Source organism: Lissotriton vulgaris, chromosome 1_2 (assembly GCF_964263255.1).
Source record: "Lissotriton vulgaris chromosome 1_2, aLisVul1.2, whole genome shotgun sequence".
NCBI classification, from domain to species: Eukaryota; Metazoa; Chordata; class Amphibia; order Caudata; family Salamandridae; genus Lissotriton; species Lissotriton vulgaris.
Genome location: NC_141686.1, coordinates 92,952,618 through 92,972,974, shown reverse-complemented (window position 1 = coordinate 92,972,974; position 20,357 = coordinate 92,952,618). Strand labels below are relative to the sequence as shown.

At 46.0% G+C, this 20,357-nt stretch overlaps 1 protein-coding gene across 1 annotated transcript in view; it reads left to right on the top strand.

Annotated features, from left to right (window-relative positions):
• LOC147733977 (adenosine deaminase 2-like) overlaps positions 1-11,619 on the top strand; it is a 525,029-nt gene extending 513,410 nt beyond the window's left edge. Inside the window, exons 9-10 of the mRNA XM_086952883.1 lie at positions 4,360-4,562; positions 10,721-11,619. Of these exons, the coding sequence (XP_086809009.1) occupies positions 4,360-4,562; positions 10,721-10,832 (315 nt within the window). The 3' untranslated portion in view covers positions 10,833-11,619. The remainder of the gene's footprint in view (positions 1-4,359; positions 4,563-10,720) is intronic.
• The last annotated feature ends 8,738 nt before the right edge of the window (positions 11,620-20,357 follow it).

Sequence of the window (20,357 nt, the reverse complement as noted above, 5' to 3'; positions counted from 1 at the left end):
TGTGTAAAGGGCGGGAAGACGGTGCGCACCGCTAGTGTCAGTGGCGGGGCCAAACGGGTGGGGGGGCTTCTATGCGAGTTCACATGCCTCTTGTGTGTGTATAAAAGGTCAGACACCGATCAGAGCAGCAGATGATGAGAAAGAAGCTCCTGGTCACGGGGATTGCGCCCATGAAAGTAAAGGATGCAAAGGCCTCCATCAAGCATCATAGCTAATTTTCGACAGTAGATATGGGGAGAAATCACACCTGCCCAGCCTCGACAAAATGCACATGTCTTTGAAGTTAAGAATGTTTGCTCGTAGCCAAGTGACCAAGGGTTGAGTCTGGGATAATTTTCTAAGACCTATTCTGAGCCCTATACTGTGTTCGTGGCCTTTTTGCCAGTTGCAGATATGCATTTGACCCTACTAATAATCCACTTTTCAACAGTAATGCAACATAATAGGGTGCTGGAGTGCATGTTGAATAAGATGGAGCAATCTGGATTGGTAATTGGTTTTGAGAAGTGTAATTTTGAAGTGGATGACGTAGATTTTTTGGGACATAGCCTACCAGGGGAAGGAGTGAAACCAAAGTTGAGAGGGCACCTTCACCAAAGGAATGAAACAACATAATGTTCCTTTTTCTGTCTAGCAGAATATTATTCAAAGTTTGTGACACACTTCTCAAATAAGGTGCATTCTTTGTTAAGGTGGATGTTCGATCGAGTGTGAGAATACATTCAAGGACATCAAAGAATCAATCATTAAGGCAGTGACATTAAAACTATTAGATCCAAGTGCCAGAACTATCGTAGTTTCTGATGCCACTGCGTATGGGGTAGGCGCTGTACTCATGCAAAACCAGAATGGAGAAGAAAGATTAGTGGCCTTCACATCACAAACATTGAAGGTAGTGGTAGGCACATATTCAACTATTGAAAAAGAAGTATTTGTGTACTGATGGAGGGCACAGAATTCTAGGAAATATATATGGGGGATCATTTTGCCTTGCGCACTGACCATAGGCCATTTGTAGATCTGTTTTAAAAAACAGGCGTAGCTAGAGCATCTCCTCAAGTGGCAAAATGGTTGTATAGGTTGCAAGAATACACCTTTGACAATAAGTATGTGCTAGGTACAGTAGGGGCTGCTACCAAAAGAGCACGGGGTGCAGGGGAGAGCAGAGTGAGGGGATTAAAACTACGTAAAAAAACACTTACCTGGATGCGGCTGGCCGATACCTTTTCTCCATCCTCTCTTCCACTTCCTGGCTTTTGTGGAAGCAGGAAGCACCCAGGCTCCCCTGACCCAATGTCAACGCTGCAATGCAGCGTTGTGATTTAGTGAGCACCCGGGCTCTCCTGAGCCTATTTTATTTATTTACATCATTTATAAAGCGCCGGAATCACCCCGAATGGGGTATTTCCGCGCTGAGGACAGCAGTTGGAATGAGTAACAAAGTTAGAAAAGTAGCTTTTTGAGCTTCTTTCTGAAGCCTAGGTAATTAGTGGTGAAACGAATCTCAGGAGGCAGTTGATTCCACAGTTTGGGGGCCAGGTAGGAGAAAGATTTTCCTCCCAACCTGGCTCGCCTTATACGCGGGACAATGAGCAGGCCCTTCCCTTCGGAATGAAGGGAGCGAGGTGGTATGTAACGCATTAGCTTGTCTGCAAGATAGGCAGGGCCCATCTGGTTTATGCCTTTGAAAACAATGCAACAGATTTTAAAATGTATTCTTTTGCGAACAGGCAGCCAGTGAAGCTTACGCAACAGGAGGAGTGAGGATGCATGGTAAGGGGCACTTGTTACCAGGCGTGCGGCTGTGTTCCGGACCACCTGAAGACCTTGCAGTACTGATTTCTAAGCGGCGATCAGCAGAGAGTTGCTGAAGTCTAGGCAGCTGAGTACCAGGGCATGAACCAGGGTTTTACGTGTAGATACGGGTAAAAAGTGAAAGACCTTGCGAAGGAGGCTAAGTGCATAGATGCAAGCTCTTTTGGTTGCAGCTATGTTTTCATCCATGTTAAGATCTTTGTCCATTAGCACCCCTAAGTTTTTAAAAACTGTCTTTGGCAGAGGCGATGGCCCCAAATCATCAGGCCACCATCTAGGGGACCAGCTGTTGATCGCATCTTGAAGAGTATTACTTCAGTCTTTCCTGCATTCAACTGCAGGAAATAACTGCTCATCCAAGATGTTATGGCTCTCATCCCTTCCTTGAACATATTTTGGATGTCAGGAGTACCTTTCTTGTAAGATAGGATAAGTTGGGTGTCATCCGCGTAAGAGATCGGGATGAACCCTAACTTTCTAAGCAGCGCTGAGAGAGGGGCAATATAAACGTTAACCCCTTCGATGCTCATGACAGAACGGTTCCGTCATGAGCATCGGTTGAGCTGTGCTCATGACAGAACCGTTCCGTCATGAGCCTATTGGCTCATTAGAACCTTCAGCACAGCGCGAGAATTCGCGCCGCGTGAGTGAGGTAAAGTCTTCCAAGGTCATATCATTTTGTGAAGAAGTGACCAGGAGGAAGGGTTGTCCAGCAGAAATCATCTCAGACGATGTTCCACAATTTGTGACTGAGTTTGAATCCTTTCTTAAAAAAAGGGGGGATTAGGCATTTCAGAACTCCAGTTTATCACCTGCTTGGAACTGGATTATTTGAGTGTTGCAACCATTTGTCGGTGAGTGTATTCAGTTGACAATAGGTGGGAGGTTTAATTTGTGACAAAAGGTGAAAAACATGTTGTGGAATTACTGAACCATGCTGCATACTGTTAAGGGGGAAAACTATTTTTCCTGCTCAAAGGAAGAGTGGCTTGCATGTCGGCGTTCTCAGTGGGGATGAAAGAGAGAATTTTAGAGTCCTGGATAAACAGGCTCTGTGTAAAAGGGTGGAAAGATACCAGAATCAATATGTACATAGACATATTAGTAAGATGAAAAGAATGCCTAAGACGTTTAATGGAGGATATTTGTTAAGAACATGTTGTAGGGACTACTCGTACGATGGGCCGTTCCAAATGGTCTAACACAAAATGAATAAAGAGGGTGAAAAGAAATATGATTTTGTTGAGTGATGGAAGGTGGTGGAATGCTAGGAAGGCCACATGTTGTAATGAGTTGTAGTTTCAGCGGTGGAAAGAGAAGAACACAGAAAAGAGTAGTCTTGATGGTTTGATATAAATGCGGGGGGGAGGGAGGAGTACTAATGGTTGTGTGAGTTATAAACCAATGTCGGCCAGAGGAAAAAGAACTAGTGGTCATGTGAATTTTAAAATAAAAGAAGTTGGATGAGTATGTTTTGCATGTGTTGGGTGATCAATGGTTTCAGGCTTGAACTGTAACATATTAAGTGTTATACAGGTTTTATTTCATTTCATGGTTATGCATTTATTTTTGTATATGTATAGTTGCATCTTTATTGATGTTTAAGGAAGGAGAGGTTCATGATCAAGGGTACTGGTCATTGAATGCTCTGTGGGATGACGAAAATTCTGTAATCTAGTGGGTGAGGCATTTGACCAGCACTTGCCAGGGGTTGATATCCTATGCTGTACTCCTAATAACCTTTCTTATGTAAACACAAAAGTGAGCAGATTAAGTTCTCCATAACCACCCTTAGCTAGAATAAGAGGAGGGAGCAGAGACTAAGCCTGTGTACGGGCAACCAGACAATTACTGGGACACCACTTATCCTCTTTCAGAGTCTGAAAGTGTCCAAGGTGATGAAGCTACAACCTTCACTGGAGACGGGGAGACCACGGGAGTGGACTTCAGTGAGAACTGGTTTAGGGGCAAGTTAAAGGACACACACCCACCAGGCCCACTCCCTCATGCTTGATTATCTTGGCATCAACTCCTATATGTTCTTTCTATCAGCTACATTGTACTGAATTACCTTCAATGGGCTGGCTGGCCCAGGTACGTCTACACTCTCAAAATGGTCTACTCTTCCCTAACTTTCACTGAGAAAATTGTCTTAATCTCAGAACATGGAAATAAATGTCATACCCCTTAACCCCTTCCATGCTCATGACGGAACGGTTCCGTCATGAGCGTAAGTTGGCCTGTGCTTATGACGGAACCGTTCCGTCATGGTTCCATAGGTCCATAGGGACAAAATCGGCCCACCATCCTTACGGAAAATGGGACCACCCGCCATCTGTGGGGGGGTCCCGTGAGGGAGATTAGGATGCACCCGCCACACTGGGGGGCACCTCCTGCATTTTTAACATTGCGGTGGGCAGTGCTTTCACCGCAGCAAAATTCGCGCAGCACAGAAGGGGTCAAATCAACACACCTCTTCTTGCTACTTATCCTGAAAAAATCTGTAAAATTTGTAAAAATTTAAATTAACTCTCCCTTTAACAGGTTCTGATGCTGGTGTCAGATCTGAGGAACCACCCAGCGGCAGTTCTCATGGCTCAAGGGCACCCTGTTGTGATCAGCAATGACAATCCCCCCTTCTTCGGATCCAAAGGCTTGTCATATGATTTCTATGAAGTCTTCATGGGTATTGGAGGTATGAAGAGCGACCTGAAAACCTTAAAGCAACTGGCTTTAAACTCCCTGAAGTAAGTCTCATTATTTGACTCTATTTACCTTAAACTCTGTCACTTAGGTGCATTGTCTTCATAACTCCCTTCTTGACAGACACTACCAAAAACAATATTCCTTAGACATTCTACAGAGTGTCATTTATTGCAGCTTGGAAGAAGAGATCGCTTCTGCTCGCTTGCTGTTTGGAAGCCTTGAGATTCAGTCATCACTGGCAGTTGGCTATTATATTTTGCATAGATTTATTGCTTATGAATGTGATTGGATCAAATAAACTGAACGATAAGTATGTTAAAACTTTAAAGTTGTATGTAAATACATTAGGGAAGTGTTGACCAGTTTACAAGGCTATCAAGAGTGCTGGGGCTTACAAATCAGGAGTTTGCGGTATTACACAAATAAAATGAAAAAAGCAATTCAAGTCATTTATAATATAATAGTGTAAGTGCCTTGATCTATACAAGTAGCAGAAGACCTCACAAAAATACCAGACGCTTAGGGCATCATTAGGATGGCGGGGGGACAAAATCGGCCCGCCATCCTTAAGGAAAATGGGACCACCCGCCATCTGTGGGGGGGTCCCGTGAGGGAGATTAGGATGCACCCGCCACACTGGGGGGCACCTCCTGCATTTTTAACATTGCGGTGGGCAGTGCTTTCAGCAGCACCTGCCAGGCACGGTTCCTGCCATGTTGTGCATGCACATGCAGGGGAGTACCATAGGTAACCCCCATGTGCCCGCCCAACATCTTGAAATCCGCAGCCTTTCCGTGTCGGCAATGCCTCCACGTAAAGGCTGACCCCGCCTGCATCCTGATATGGATGGCGATGTCTAGCAAATACCGCCACCATATTAAACCCTTTTCCGCCCGGTCGACTTCTCATCTAGGCTGAAAAGCGGCGGATGGTCTTCCCGTCCGCTGTGGTGGGAATCGTGTGACGGGCGGGGTAGGATGTACGGTGGATCGCCACCTCCATGCAGGTGGTGGCGATCCGCCCTACATCCTAATGAGCCCCTTAGATTGCCCCCAATTCGAAACAGTTATGTCCTCCATTGCTAAAGAAGAGAACATGGCTTATTTTGCACACAGACGTTATTGCCAATACCTGTCTTATTGACCTTGGTGCCATGATCATGATCTTGAACTTGAGGCACCTATGTGGCTCACTGGATATACCAACTGCCCAAGCGCAGAACATAAATATGTCCAGACACAGAAGAAATGTGTGGATGCCACAAGGGCCTAAGAGCCTTCCCATTTGTTCGTGAGAAGGCCTTCACAGAGGTGACTTATCATAGAGTAACGATACTCCCCTCACATCAAGCAGTATGGCCTGAGATTGCAAAACTATTACTTAACCATTATTCGCAAGATTTAAAAGGATAAAATCCCATTATTTATTTTTTACCTTTCCCTTTAGACAACTCAGGCAAAACACTTCATATGCACAGTAGTATAATCTTCAGCAAGCTCATCCCTTCTCATTGGACAAAGTCAACATTTTCAAGGCCTTATGGGAAGATTTCATTGCTCGAGCAGTGTCTGAACTAATCAATACTTAATGATGGTAAGAGTTGGAAAGAGTCAAAAAGGTGCATCTACACACAATTCTCCAAGAATTGCAAGCTTTTCGGCACATGAAGGGTCAGCTTGCAGCTCAAAGGATTGGTGTATTTCTCAGAAGAACTCACGCCACCATTCCCCAAGCATTGGCACTACAAGAAGATGAACAACTTCATAAGAGACTGTTGAAATAAAAGGTGCAGTTTCCATTCACAAATGGTGGAACAGAGGCCTGGCACCTTTGTGTCCGCCAGGCTCTGAGGAAACATAATACTCCTCGCAATGTCAGACATACTCAGGGAGATCTGGGAATAAGTCACCATGCATTTTTTTGTTTGGTCAAATAGACTCATGGTTACTGATGAACACTTCAGATTCCTTGACGTCATGGCTGTTTGCAACACATAGACACAGTTGCTGCTGCTTTAAATAAGATAGTTTCAACATTCAGCATCCCCATAGTTGTTGAATCTGATAATGGGCCACCATTCAGTGGCCAAGCGGTAAAGGAATTTGCTAAATGTATGGGCGTCCATCACTGCAAAATCACACCACTTGGGCACTAGGTTATTGGAATCGACATGCCCTTCATAGCCATTCTGAAGAATGTTATGCTGGTAGCCAGATACCCCACAAAAGATTACCAGGAAATCTCTGGCCAAACTGCTATTTGGTTGTAAACTTAGAATGGGTCTTCCTTAAGACACAACATCCTTATCTGAAGAAAGTGATATATCATGATCATCCCAAGAAAAATAGGATGAAAGAGTAAGTGAAAAAATAGCATAGATGATCCTTCATTTGTTCCTAAGTCTCATGTGGAAACTTACATTTTAGTTGCTCCATGCTTGATGGACTCAACATCACTCAGAGTGTGTCTTACTTTCACATGCTGAATGGGGTCTCTCATTGCCAGAAGAATTTTCAGACGTCCTTGAGGCGACATCCCCACCACAAACTATTTTGTCCTTCACTCTGAGGTCTCCCCACCTTATCCACCATCTTCGTCTTCTTAACCTCTTTTTAGTCCCAAACCTCTAATTCTGTCTTTATGGTCATGTCAATGTACAAGGCCTCATTATTTTATAAAACATTAGATAAGCAGTGATTCACTGTTGTTTTCACAGACAGTTCAGAACTAAATAACATATGCATTTAAACCATTTGCCTGTATCATGTATTTTAATCATAAAATGAAGATTTGAAATTTCAAGATATGTTACAACCTTGTGTACATACTTACACTGGTATTTGTTGCATGGGAACTGCTTTAATAATGGTGAAATATTCAAATCATTACATTGTATGTTAAATACTAAAGTGCTTCCTGGTATACATATATCATCACTTTTTTTAGAGCAGTACTTTAACCTCTCTTTTATAAAAAAAAAACTATTATCTGATATTTTATGCTGTTTGTGTTCCTTTTGTTTTCAAAAAGTCCATGCCAAGATGTACATTCAATTAAAGGTAATAGTCACAGGTTCTATTAACGAATATCTCTGAAAAATGTACTCTAGTAAATTCAGTACGATATTACTTACCTTTTAGTTGTTATTGTTCGCCTGTTTGTTTGAGTAGGAACTGATAGGAGATTTGTTTGATGTTATGGGCCTTCTTGTGTGCCACTTTTTATGCCAGTTGAAATCTTTTTTTTCTTCAGTCTCAAATGTGACTCCTAACAATGACTTTTCAATTGTGACACTAATTATCCAATGCCTTAAATCTTGTCACTCGCTATGATTTCCAATATGATAGTAAACAAAAAAATACTGAAAACACTTAAATGCTTTTGCATATTTCAACTGCTCACCATGCCTCATCATAGCAGTGTATTGACTCCATTTTGGTATTTAGCTGGGGGCAATTGTGTTCTCAAGATTGATGCCCTAGGCTGACATGTTCCAGTGCACACATTCAGCTTAACATGCAGAACAGGAGGAAAGGTACAGGAAGACGCCCGCTCTTTGTACAACTTTGACTCCTCCTGAAGGTCTTTTCAAACACAAGGGACATGGGAGCACACTGCTTGACCTCCCAGCATAGTTCGCCCCTTAGCATTATGGTTAATCTCTCACAACCTTTGCGCCTGGAACCCAATCACCACTGAAGACACCATCCGCCTGATGAACTCCATCCACTCAGGATCGCCAACCGACCCATGTCCTCACCACATTTTCAACAAAGCAGACTCCATCATCGCACCCCATCTCCGCGATGTCATCAACTGTTCCTTCAACTCCGCTACCTTCCCAGAAAACTGGAAACATGCCGAACTCAGCGCCCTTCTGAAGAAACCCACAGCAGACCCCTCTGAACTTAAGAACTACCGCCCCATCTCACTCCTCCCATTCCCTGCCAAAGTCATCGAGAAAGCCGTCAATAGTCAGCTCGCCGCCTTCCTTGAATCCAACAATTCCCTCGACCCCTCACAGTCCGGCTTCCGTGCCAAACACAGCACCGAGACCGCCCTCATTGCAGCAACAGACGACATTCGAACTCTATTGGACAATGGAGAAACAGTTGCCCCCATCCTACTTGACCTCTCCGCCGCCTTCGACACAGTCTGACATAACACCCTCATACAACGCCTCAGCAACGTCGGTATACAAGGAAAAGCCTTGGACTGGATCATCTCGTTCCTCGCCGGGAGAATCCAAAGAGTCCGCCTCCCCCATTCAAATCAGAGGCCACCGAAGTCATCTGCGGCGTACCACAAGGATCTTCACTCAGCCCCACCCTCTTCAACGTTTACATGAGTCCCCTCGCATCCATTGCGCGACAACACAACCTCAACATCATCTCCTACGCAGACGGCACCCAGCTGATCCTCTCCCTCACCAAAGACGCAAACACCGCCAAAACCAATCTACACGAAGGAATGAAAGAAGTAGCCGAATGGATGAAGAACAGCCGTTTAAAACTAAACTCGGACAAAACGGAAGTCCTCATCTTAGGATCATCCCCCTCTGCCTGGGGCGACTCATGGTGGCCACCGGCCCTGGGTACAGCACCCATACCCACAGATCATGCACGTAACCTGGGCTTCATCCTAGACTCCTCCCTCTCGATGACCAGACAAGTCAACGCCGTCTCATCTTCATGCTTCAACGTCCTTCGCATGCTCAAAAAAATCTTCTGTTGGATCCCCACCGAAACAAGAAAGACAGTCACCCACGCACTGGTCACTAGCCGACTGGATTATAGAAACACCCTTTACGCCGGAACCACAGCCAAACTACAGAAAAAACTCCAACGCATCCAAAACGCCTCAGCCAGACTCATATTGGACATCCCCCGTCAAGCTCACATTTCTGGTCACCTGAAAGACCTCCACTGGCTCCCAGTCAACAAGAGAATAACATTCCGTCTCCTCACCCACGCACACAAGGACCTCTACGACCTAGGACCCGAATGCCTCAACACACGACTGTCCTTCTACACACCCACCCGCCAACTACGTTCATCCAATCAAGCCCTCGCCGCAATTCCGCGCATCCATAGATCCACCATGGGAGGAAGATCCTTCTCCTACTTAGCGGCCAAAACCTGGAATTCTCTCCCCTCTCACCTCCGCCTTACACAGAACCACCTCTCCTTCAGAAAACAGCTAAAAACCTGGCTATTCGATAAATAATGCACACACCCTCCCTCAAGCGCCTTGAGACCCTCTGGGTGAGTAGCGCGCTATACAAATTCCGAACTTGAACTTGAACTTTAAATGCTTACTTGAATTTTTGCCTGTGTGTTTCACCAAAGTTGGTGTAGGTTAGTGCTGCGAATTCCCCAACCCCCTTTCTGTTCAAAAGGCTCCCTTGACCCAGCAAGGTGACGAGCTTTGGAGATGCACTTGTGTGTCTGTGAGTGGTACTGTGACCTGAGATGAATTTGTGAGCATTTGCAGCAACCCCAAATGACTTTGTTTTGCTTTCTACCACTGCTGCTCTCTACTGATGGTGGGCTGAACCCAGAAAACACGTGTCTAGAGATATACAGCAATGTCTACACCAACTTTGGTGAAAAACTACAGCAAAATTTCAAATAAGCACTAATTTTGTATTGGATTTACTAGGATGCAAAGGGCTAACTGTGCCGGGATGTGACTTAGTGTGCTCCCAACCCCCTTTCTCCTCCTGTGCCAGTTTATAACCTAACACTACATATTATGGTAAGTACATGTTCATGTAACTGGTGTTTGACATGTATTAACACTACACTTGTCACTGAACACCACTGCTCTCTACCCCACACAATAGCTTATTTCCATCTCAGATACCATGTCCTCTTAAGGTGGTGACACCCCCATTGCTACTCTAGCCCCAGTTGTCCCGATTGGGTAAACCTAACACTTCCTCTAACAATGGGTACCACGCCCACTTCTCCATTAACCTGCCTTCAGATGTTTCTTTAACGCATTTTTACTAGTTAGAACATCAATAAACATTTTTTTATACTAATCTGTATTTTCTATTTTCCTTTATCTAAAAAAACTATTTGATTCTGACTGGATAAAATATTAACTTGAGGGTTTTAATCTACAGAATGTGTTGCTTTTGAGAAATCCTGTGTTGCAAGACTAGGCTTGACCAGTTTTTTCTCTTCATTTACAGGTACAGCACAATGCCCTCAGAGATGAAAGCCAAAGCAACTGAAATCTGGCATAAAAAGTGGAAGATGTTTGTGAGGGAGTTCAGTGATTCCAATTTAAGAACGGACCTTTAGAATGCAATTCCCAAGATGGACGGTCCTGAAACTATGACCAAAATAAGCAATTATGTGGCAGTAGAACAGTCTATGGCAGGATTGACTAGATGATGGGGAATCATATTTTGTGCATGATTATATTTAGTCCTGGCCCCTTGATATGGATTGGTGTCACTACAACGCATGCTTTTACATCGCATGCCTTTACAACGCGGTTTTTACCACGCAGTCCATTACAACGCATAATGCTTTTAGGCGCTGGATAGTGAATTATTTCATTTACTATTCCAACTCCAGTCCCCGTGGATAGCAGGGAAGGTGTTGGATAGTAAATTAAATATATTCCCTATCCTAGAGCGCCCCCAGCGCAATGCGTTGTAATGGTATGCGTTGTAATGGTTGCGATGTAATGGTAGTGCGTTGTAAAAAATGAGTTGTAAGTGATGTTCCCCCTTGATATACCTCTATAAAAAAATTGTTGTCCATAGATTTTTAATTTTTATTTGTGTTTTTGTATCATCAGAGAAGTCATTTAGCTTGGGTAGACATTGCTAATATGAGCTGAATATTTCTGGACAACATTTAAAAAACGGCTGTTGTGTTGAAGTGATGATGTAATATTTATGGAACCATGAGACCTATATACTTCATTTTGGAGTCAAAACATAGGTTTGGGGGTCAAGTTGTCTTATAAAGACAGAAAATAACTTCTCAGAGTAACCCTTCTGCCATTTTCTAAAATGGCAGCACTATAATATTGTGTTCTAACCATCATATTGATACCTTTGACCCTGCTCCCAGGCAGGTCGCTCCCCACGCCACCACACAGCCGCCAGCTGCCTCGTTCCTCCTGCTGCCTGCCGCCGTCTCCCTGCTGCCTGCCACCGTCTCCCGCTTCTTCCTTTCCGCCACTGCGTCCCTGCGGCCCATACCCTTGATCCCCATTGGCCACCCCGCTCCTGCCTCCCAGCTGCTCCACCCTCCTTTTCCACCTCTTAAGGGGGCTGCGCAGTAGTGTGAGAGCGACTTTTGACCCTGCTCGCAGGCAGGTCGCTCCCCACGCCACCACACAGCCGCCAGCTGCATTGTTTCCTTCTTCTGCCTGGCGCAGTCTCCCTACTGCCTGGCACCGTCTCCCGCTCCTTCCATCCCGCCGCTGCGTTCCTGCGGCCCTGCCCCCTGATCCCCATTGACCCCCCGCTCCCACCTCCCAGCTGCTCCTCCCTCCCTTTCCACCTCTCAAGGGGGCTGCGCAGTGGCATAGGAGCGACTTTTGACCCTGCTCGCAGGCAAGTCGCTCCCCACGCGACCACACAGCCGCCAGCCGCCTCGTTTCCTCCTGCTGCCTGCCGCCGTCTCCCGCTCCTTCCTTCCTGCCGCTGCGTCCCTGTGGCCCCTCACCCCTGATCCCCATTGGCCACCCCGCTTCTGCCTACCAGCTGCTCCTCCCTCCCTTTCCTCCTTTTATGGAGGCCGCGCAGTGGCCGTGTCAAAGGCGAGCCAAAGGCAAGCCCGTCTGCGCCTGGACCACGCCCAGCACCAGAACCCCTGCACCCCACAAATGCCACAACACCAGACTCCTCTATGATGCCAGTACCCTCTACGCACTCAACGCCGGCCGAAACCTCACCTCCTTCCAAGCTGCCCCGAAACGGACTCACGGACCTTTCTCCTGCCACACCTGCAGCTTCACCTGCTCCAGAACCACCAAACCCCCAAGGACTGGGCCCAACCACCTCCACTTTATACTCCGCTACACCCGCTCCCCACGCAAACACGCCGTTGAGCTCTGGGATCTGCTCGACACCTCCACCCCATATGTGGTCCTCCTGACCGAGACCTGGTGGAACGACTCCTCGGCGCCTGACATCACCATAGCCATCCCGGACGGCTACAAGATCACACGCAGGGATAGCGCCAACGGAATCGGAGAAGGAATAGCCATTGTCCACAAGCCCACCCTCAAGGTCGCCACCCACGCAGACGACACCCTCAACACCGTTGAACACCTGCACTTCTGGATCCACACTGACCCCAACACCACCCTCAGAGGAACACTCATCTACAGACCACCCGGACCCCGAGCTCAATTCAGCGACTCCATTGCCGACCACGCCAGCACCCACACACTTGCCTCCACAAACTACATCCTCCTCGGGGACCTGAACTTCCACCTCGAGAACAACAACTACGACAACTATGCCACCCTGACCAACAACCTCGCCAACCTTGGCCTCAGACAACTCGTCACCGCACCCACCCACGCCGCTGGCCACACACTGGACCCCATCATCTCCACAGGCACCCATGTCGCCTTCGACCACACCACCAAACTCCACTGGATCGACCACCACTGCATCCATTTCACCTTCAACAAACCAACCATGCACCACCGCACCCAACAGCTGCCTCGCCGCTGCTGGAACAAGGTCACTGAAGACCAGCTGATCACCACCCTCGCCCAGAACCCACCCACCGACCCCACCAACCCAGACGCCACAGCCCGCAACCTCAGACAGTGGATCAACGACTGCGCCAACACCCTCGCCCCACTCAAGAGACCCTCCAACAACCACGCCAGCAAGAGAGTCACCTGGTTCACCGACGAGCTGCAGACCTCCAAACGCGCCTGCCGGAAACTGGAGAAGATATGGCTCCACGAACGCACTCCGGACAACCATGCAGCCCACAAGGACGCCACTTGCAGATATCACTACCTCATCAGAATAGCCAAGAGATCCTCCTTCAAAGACCCCCTGGATAACAACGTATACGACAGCAAAGAGCTCCTAGCATCATAAAGGAACTCTCCAAGCCCAGCGCCAATGACATACCGCCCTCACAAGAACTGTGCGACTCACTAGCCATCTTCTTCCACCGCAAGATCGCTGACATCCATGACAGCTTCAAAACCCTGACTGCCCCAACTACGCCAGACCCCACCTCCCCTGTGAACACCACCAACGCCAACCGCCTGACCTCCTGGTCCAAAGTCAACGACGACGAGACATGCAATGTCATGAACTCCATCCACTCAGGATCTCCGTCAGACCCGTGCCCACACCATGTATTCAACAAAGCAGACGCTGCCATCGCACCCCAATTACGGAAGGTCATCAACATCTCCTTCGAAACAGCGACATTCCCGGAAAACTGGAAACACGCCGAAATCAACGCCCCCTCAAGAAGCCCAAGGTGGACCCCAAGGACCTCAAGAACTTACGGCCCATCTCCCTGCTCCTGTTCCCGGCGAAGGTCATCGAGAAAATCGTCAATATGCAACTGGCCCGCCACCTGGAAGACAACAACATCTTGGACCCGTCCCAGTCCGGGTTCAGACGAAATCACAGCACCAAGACAGCCCTCATTTCCGCCACAGACGACATCAGGCGCCAACTAGACATCGGTGAAACATCAGCCCTCACTCTCCTGGACCTATCAGCCGCCTTCGACACGGTCTGCCATCGCACTCTAAAGACACGCCTCCTAGAAGCCAGACTACAAGAGAAGGCCCTTGACTGGGCCACGTCCTTCCTTTCCAGCAGAACCCAGAGCGCCTGCCTCCCGCCCTTCCGATCCGAGGCCACTGACGTCATCTGCGGCGTCATCCAGGGCTCATCCCTTAGCCCGATGCTGTTCAACATCTACATGTCCCCCCTCGTACAAGTGGCCCGCCAACATGATCTCAACAACATCTCCTACGCAAACGACACCCAGGTCATCCTCTCCCTCACCAAGGACCCGCACACCGCCAAAACCAACCTCCACAAGGAAATGAACAGCAGTCTGAAGCTGAACTCCGACAAGACGGAGGTACTCATCCTCGGACCCACCCCCTCAGCCTGGGATGACTCCTGGTGGGTCGCCCACACTGGGAACAGCACCAACACCCACCGACCATGCACGCAACTTAGGATTCATCCTCGACTCCTCCCTCTCCATGTCTAAACAGGTCAACGCCGTCTCCTCCTCCTGCTACAATACCCTCCGCATGCTCCGCAGGATCTACAAGTGGATCACAACCGAAACAAGAAGAACGGTGACACAGGCCCTCGTCAGCATCAGACTGGACTATGGCAATGCCCTTTATGCAGGAATCCGAGCCAAACACCTACAATGACTACAACGCATCCAAAACGCCTTCACCTGACTGATCGTCAACGTCCCCCGCCGCAGCCATATCACCCCCACCTGAGAGACCTACTCTGTCTCCCCGTCGACAAGAGGCTCACCTTCAAGCTCCTTACCCATGCACACAAAGAACTCCACAACGCCGGACCAGCCTACCTAAACAGCAGACTCAGCTTCTACACTACCATCCGCCAGCTCCGCTCCGCTCCGACAGCCTCGCCCTTGCTGCTGTCCCCCGCATTCAATGAACAACCTCCGACGTCAGATCCTTCTCCTACCTCGCCGCCAAGACCTTGAACACCCTCCCTACGCACCTACGGCAGACCAAAGACCTACTCGCCTTCAGGAGACTCCTCAAGACCTGGCTCTTCGAGCAGTAGCGGCACCCCCGCCCCTCAGTGCCTTGAGACCCACACGGGTGAGTAGCACGCTTTACAAGTACTCTGAATAATTCATATTGGAAATTAGTTTTTATTTCAGGATTTCCGTTGATTCAAATTCATAAAAATGAGAGAAGCAGGTAGTAGCAGAGGATCTTTCCTGCCTGACAGAACATTGCTAACCACAAAATCTGAGGGCGCCTTCAACAAAGAAAAATGTGTCATAAGCCAAACTAATCCAAAAGAGAAGCTAACATCAACTGCGACTGAACAGAAGAGAAGAGAGTTCAAAATGCTGCAGAAATTTGGCAAGACAAAGATCACAAAAGAGTGAAACTGATGGGTGAAGAGAATCAACTATTTTATCATTATAACAAGTTCTACAAGTATTATGCCATGGAAAAAAAACAGGAAAAAATGTGTAAAAAAATAGCAGAAACTAGTGAATCACAACAAGAATCCAAGTCCTCTGAGAAAGCAATGACAACCAAATCCAATACCCATCCACTTAAAAGTACGATGGATACTGCTCGCCCACCTCCAACAACTAATCAGAAAACAGAGGATCTACAATGTGTGGTTTAGCCAGAACAAGGGCCAAAGAAACTGACTAAAAAACAAAGACAAAGTATGAGAGTCTTAAAGGGCACACATGTTTTTTTCTGAAGCTAGTTTCTTCCAAGATGAACTTTTCAGCCTAGTAGCTGATCTAAACAACGAGGTGAATGTATTTGCAGTGGATTTGTATGCCTACAGGAACAGCATGCGTGCAAACATTCGAAATTATGAATGTACTCTTGAATGCTGGCTACGGGTTCATACTCAGTCAGATGGGAAAAATAATAGCAAACATTGATGATACTATATTGATCATTAATAATGTAATTAAGATTTTTCTGGTGAGAATGTACAATGACATAATTTGTTTCTGTCAGTCTAACAAAAAGAATGAGCCCCTTACTGTGTTCTCAACTGATTTGACTCCTGAAACTCCTGAAAGTCTTGCTGCCAAAATAGGATCAGAGGATGCTCTCAAATCAGCAGGAGCCATTTTAAGAAATATTCTGAAAGATTTAGATTTTGGACTTAACAAATTTTGTGATGCCTCAGAGCTCTGCAAATCATGGGATTCAACAAAAATGGCCAATGTTGCCTTAACATTTTTACATCATTGTTTAATATCAGAAAACCAAAACTGTTACAAACTAAAGTTCTTGAGTTTGGAACAGAAGCCAACAACATGATGATGGCTTTGAAGATATAAGCAAAGAAGTAGAAGACAATCCCATGAAGCATCAGGCTTGTGCAGCACAAATGTACTGTCTACACATGATGACTGACCATGCAATCTATGACAAGTGCAAAAGTAGAGAGCTAATCACTTCAATGAATAGGATTGTTGTATTAATAAGTTATAATGACGTAGGGGATGATTTTGATGAGCCCCAATGCCATTGGGATCCTATCATTTGCCCGCCATATTGCAGTGACGGGTGGATTGTTAGTGGTCGGACAGACCAACCGTGACGCATCTGACGGGCTCCGTGAGGGGAATCATATCCCTATAATGGTAACGGTGCCATAGGGATTATGATTTCCCTTTCTGCCTGCCTTTTCATGGCAGGTAACCCACTATGAAAAGGCAGGCAGAAAGGGACATTGGGGGCCCGTATCGGGGCCCTCTTTCCCCCTAGCCCTAAGCTTTGGGTTATAGGGGCACCTATACCCCTGCACCATGTGGAAGGCACCACATGGTGCCTTCCACATGGTGCAGGGATATGTCAGTTGTCCCCTTTTTGCATTGTGGCATGTGCAACAGCCAACAGCGCCCGCCGCAATGTAAAGGATAGGCATTGTGACAGCTGTGGTGGAGGTCTCACAGTAATTCATTGATTTGTACAACTGTCAGCCTATCGAGCAGGCCTGTTTCCGGTAGGGTGTGTCCACCCGCCATCCTAATCTGCCTCTTAATATGGAGCAGGAACTTGTTAGTAGATCTTGTTAATCCAACTGCGTTGATGTTTCTGGGAAAGACTACTGGTATGGAGAATGACTCCATTTGGCCGAAACGTATGGGAGATATGCCTGCTCCCAAAGACCAAGTTAAAAGCTTGGGAGTTTGGCTTGATCATAATTTGAGCTTTAAGACTCAGGCATCCAGGGTTGCTGCTCATGCTATGGCATGCCAAGAGGATTAGGAGGATTCTGCCCCTCTTGCCTTTTAATGCCAGGAAACTCCTGGTTCAAGCCTTGATTTTATCAAGGCTTGACTATGCCAACGTGCTTTACCTGGGCTCCTCCTGTTTGACCATAAAAAAACTTCTAACGGTCCTAAATTGTGCGGAACGACTTTTGATGCATGCACACAACAGAGAATCTGCTAAGCAGCACATTAGGGCAATGCATTGGCTGCCAGTGGACAAAAGAGTTCAATTTAAGGCCTTATGCATCGTCCACAAATCACTAACGGCTAACTTGCCTCCGATGCTCTAATCTATCGTTTCTTTATATGTCCCTAGAAGAACCCTTCGCTCCGAGTCGAAACATCTTGCCATTGTCCAGGGATTTAATCGAGCCCGGACTGGGGGTTGTTTCTTTTCTGTTATTTCTGCTCAAAGGTGGAATCAACTACCAGATTTTGCCCGTCTCGAGGCTAACCATCTTCGCTTCTGAAAATTCCTCAAAGCTTTTCTGTTTGCTTGACCGTGTTACTATTTCTGGTTTAGGTGTGTCTTATAGCGCTGGGAGGCCTTTGGTAGCCATGCGCTTTATAAAAGTTCTTTAATTTCATTTCATTTCATCACTCCAAGTCACTTTTCCAGGGAAGGATTTACAATTGTTACTCTTGCTAATTTGGTTTTGAAGACAACTCTTCTTTGTGTGGAACATCCAGTACACATGATATTGCACTGGTGCTTTTTTAAGACTATACCAATGAAGTAGCTTCAGGAAAACAAGCTAGGTCTGCAGTAGATATAAACAAAGTTGCAAACTTATAACCCAACTGCCTTGCCAATGTGTGCAAAATCACTTTAAGCCATCAACACATCCCAGTCTACCAGAAAGTTTCAAAGTGGCTGGAATTCATGCTCTGCTCTCCTAGAATACTGTGTCACTGAAGAAGGTTGGGTGTTTACCAGAAACGCCTTCCCAGTTACAAACTATGCAACAGTATACACAACTAAAAAAAAAGCTAAAATGTGCTTGCTCCGCCTGAAGACCAGCCTATCCTGACAATTTTCTGCAATGAAGGTGTTTTCCATATTGTAGTTCACATTTTTATGAGCAATCCAGTAGAATTTGATGATCTTTATCCAATTTTTGTGGTGTGCAGAAAGTTATCTCAGTGGATATGGCATAGATGATGCACTTACTGAGGCTGAAATCTTTGGAAGCAAAATTGTCCAGTCAGTATTGAGTGGAACTCATTATGTGTGTTCGCTGCAAGGTATGATCATCATATCTGAGGCTATAGAAACATTGGGCCCGAGTCACAGAATGAACTTAAGACTCAATCCTAAATTTACTACTATTTTGGTATTCACAGAATGCACTTACTACTTTTGGCATTCACAGAAAGCACTTACTACTTTTGCTATTCACAGAATGAACTTACTACTTTTGGTATTCACAGAAGTTAGGATTTTGTCTTAAGTTTGTCTTAAGACAAACTTAAGAAAGACTTAAGACAGACTTAAGACAAACTTAAGACAGATTTAAGACAGCCTTAAGACAAAATACTAACTTAAGTCTGTCTAAGGACATTCAGTCGCATGATCTTCTTCCAACATACGCATTAATTGATGGAGATGCTAAAACCAAACCAGTGAAGCACAGACTCATACAAGATCTCCCCCATAAAATGTAACTAGAAGAATTTCAATTTGAAACGGTATCCTCATTGAAACTGCTGTTTTTGTGGACTGAGGGCCAGATGTAGGTAATCCCAGATTACCGATTCTTGAATACTGAATGATACCGATTCGGTATTTAGGAACAGGCAAATGGGATGTAGGTAATGTTACAGAAAAAATTACTGAATCAGTAAGTTTCGGTAATTACTGAATCGGTATTTACTGATTCGGTAATTGCCATTCATTGCTATGGGCCTGGAGGCCCATAGGAATGAATGTCAATTGCCGAAACGGTAAATACCGATTCGGTAATTGGGGGAAACATTGAAGGGTGGCAGGGTGTCACTTTGACACCCTGTTGCACCCCTCAATTGTGTATGGGTGCACATGTTGCAGACATACATGCCCTGAGGGCATGTATTTCTGCAACAAGGCACTGAAGCAATTTGCATAAAATTGCTTTTTGGGGTTCGTTCTTTATTTACCACCAACTTGTAGTTGGTGGTAAATAACAAATCCCCAAAAGGGGAAAGCACTAATTTGAGTGCTCCCTACATTGCTAATTCGGTAATTTACCGATTCGGTATTTTAAGGAATCAGTAATTTACTGATTCCTTAAAATACTGAATCGGTAAATTACCGAATTAGCAATTTGGGCACCTACATCTCAGTAGCCTAATTCCGGTCGGTAATGGCCGAAATTCTGTAATTTTGTCAGTTACCGACCGGAATTACGCTTCCTACATCAGGCCCTAAATGTCACAGTTGCGAATGTTTAAGATTTGACAGTTATCTTGAACTATCTATCAATGAATGTGATAGAGTCAGACAAACGTCTACAAGTGGAACAATTGACCTTGCCTGCAAAAAAATTTGACATCTATACCTGCTCAACTTTTTAAAATTCTGGCCATCAACATCGAACAAGATGAACTTGGAGATGCTAACTCGCCAAAACATTGCTGATATTTCAGTGAACACTGAATTTCCAATTATTGCAAGTGGAACGATGATCAATGAGGAGTTGTGCCTGCAGAGATATATTCAAAAGGTATGGGACGTATTGCTCAAGAACATAACAGCAAATTGTAGTTAGCTGACTTTCGTGATGTGCCACATATAGAGTCGGCTGTTCGAAATGGTTCCAATCAAATCACTGTACTGTCAAATGACACATA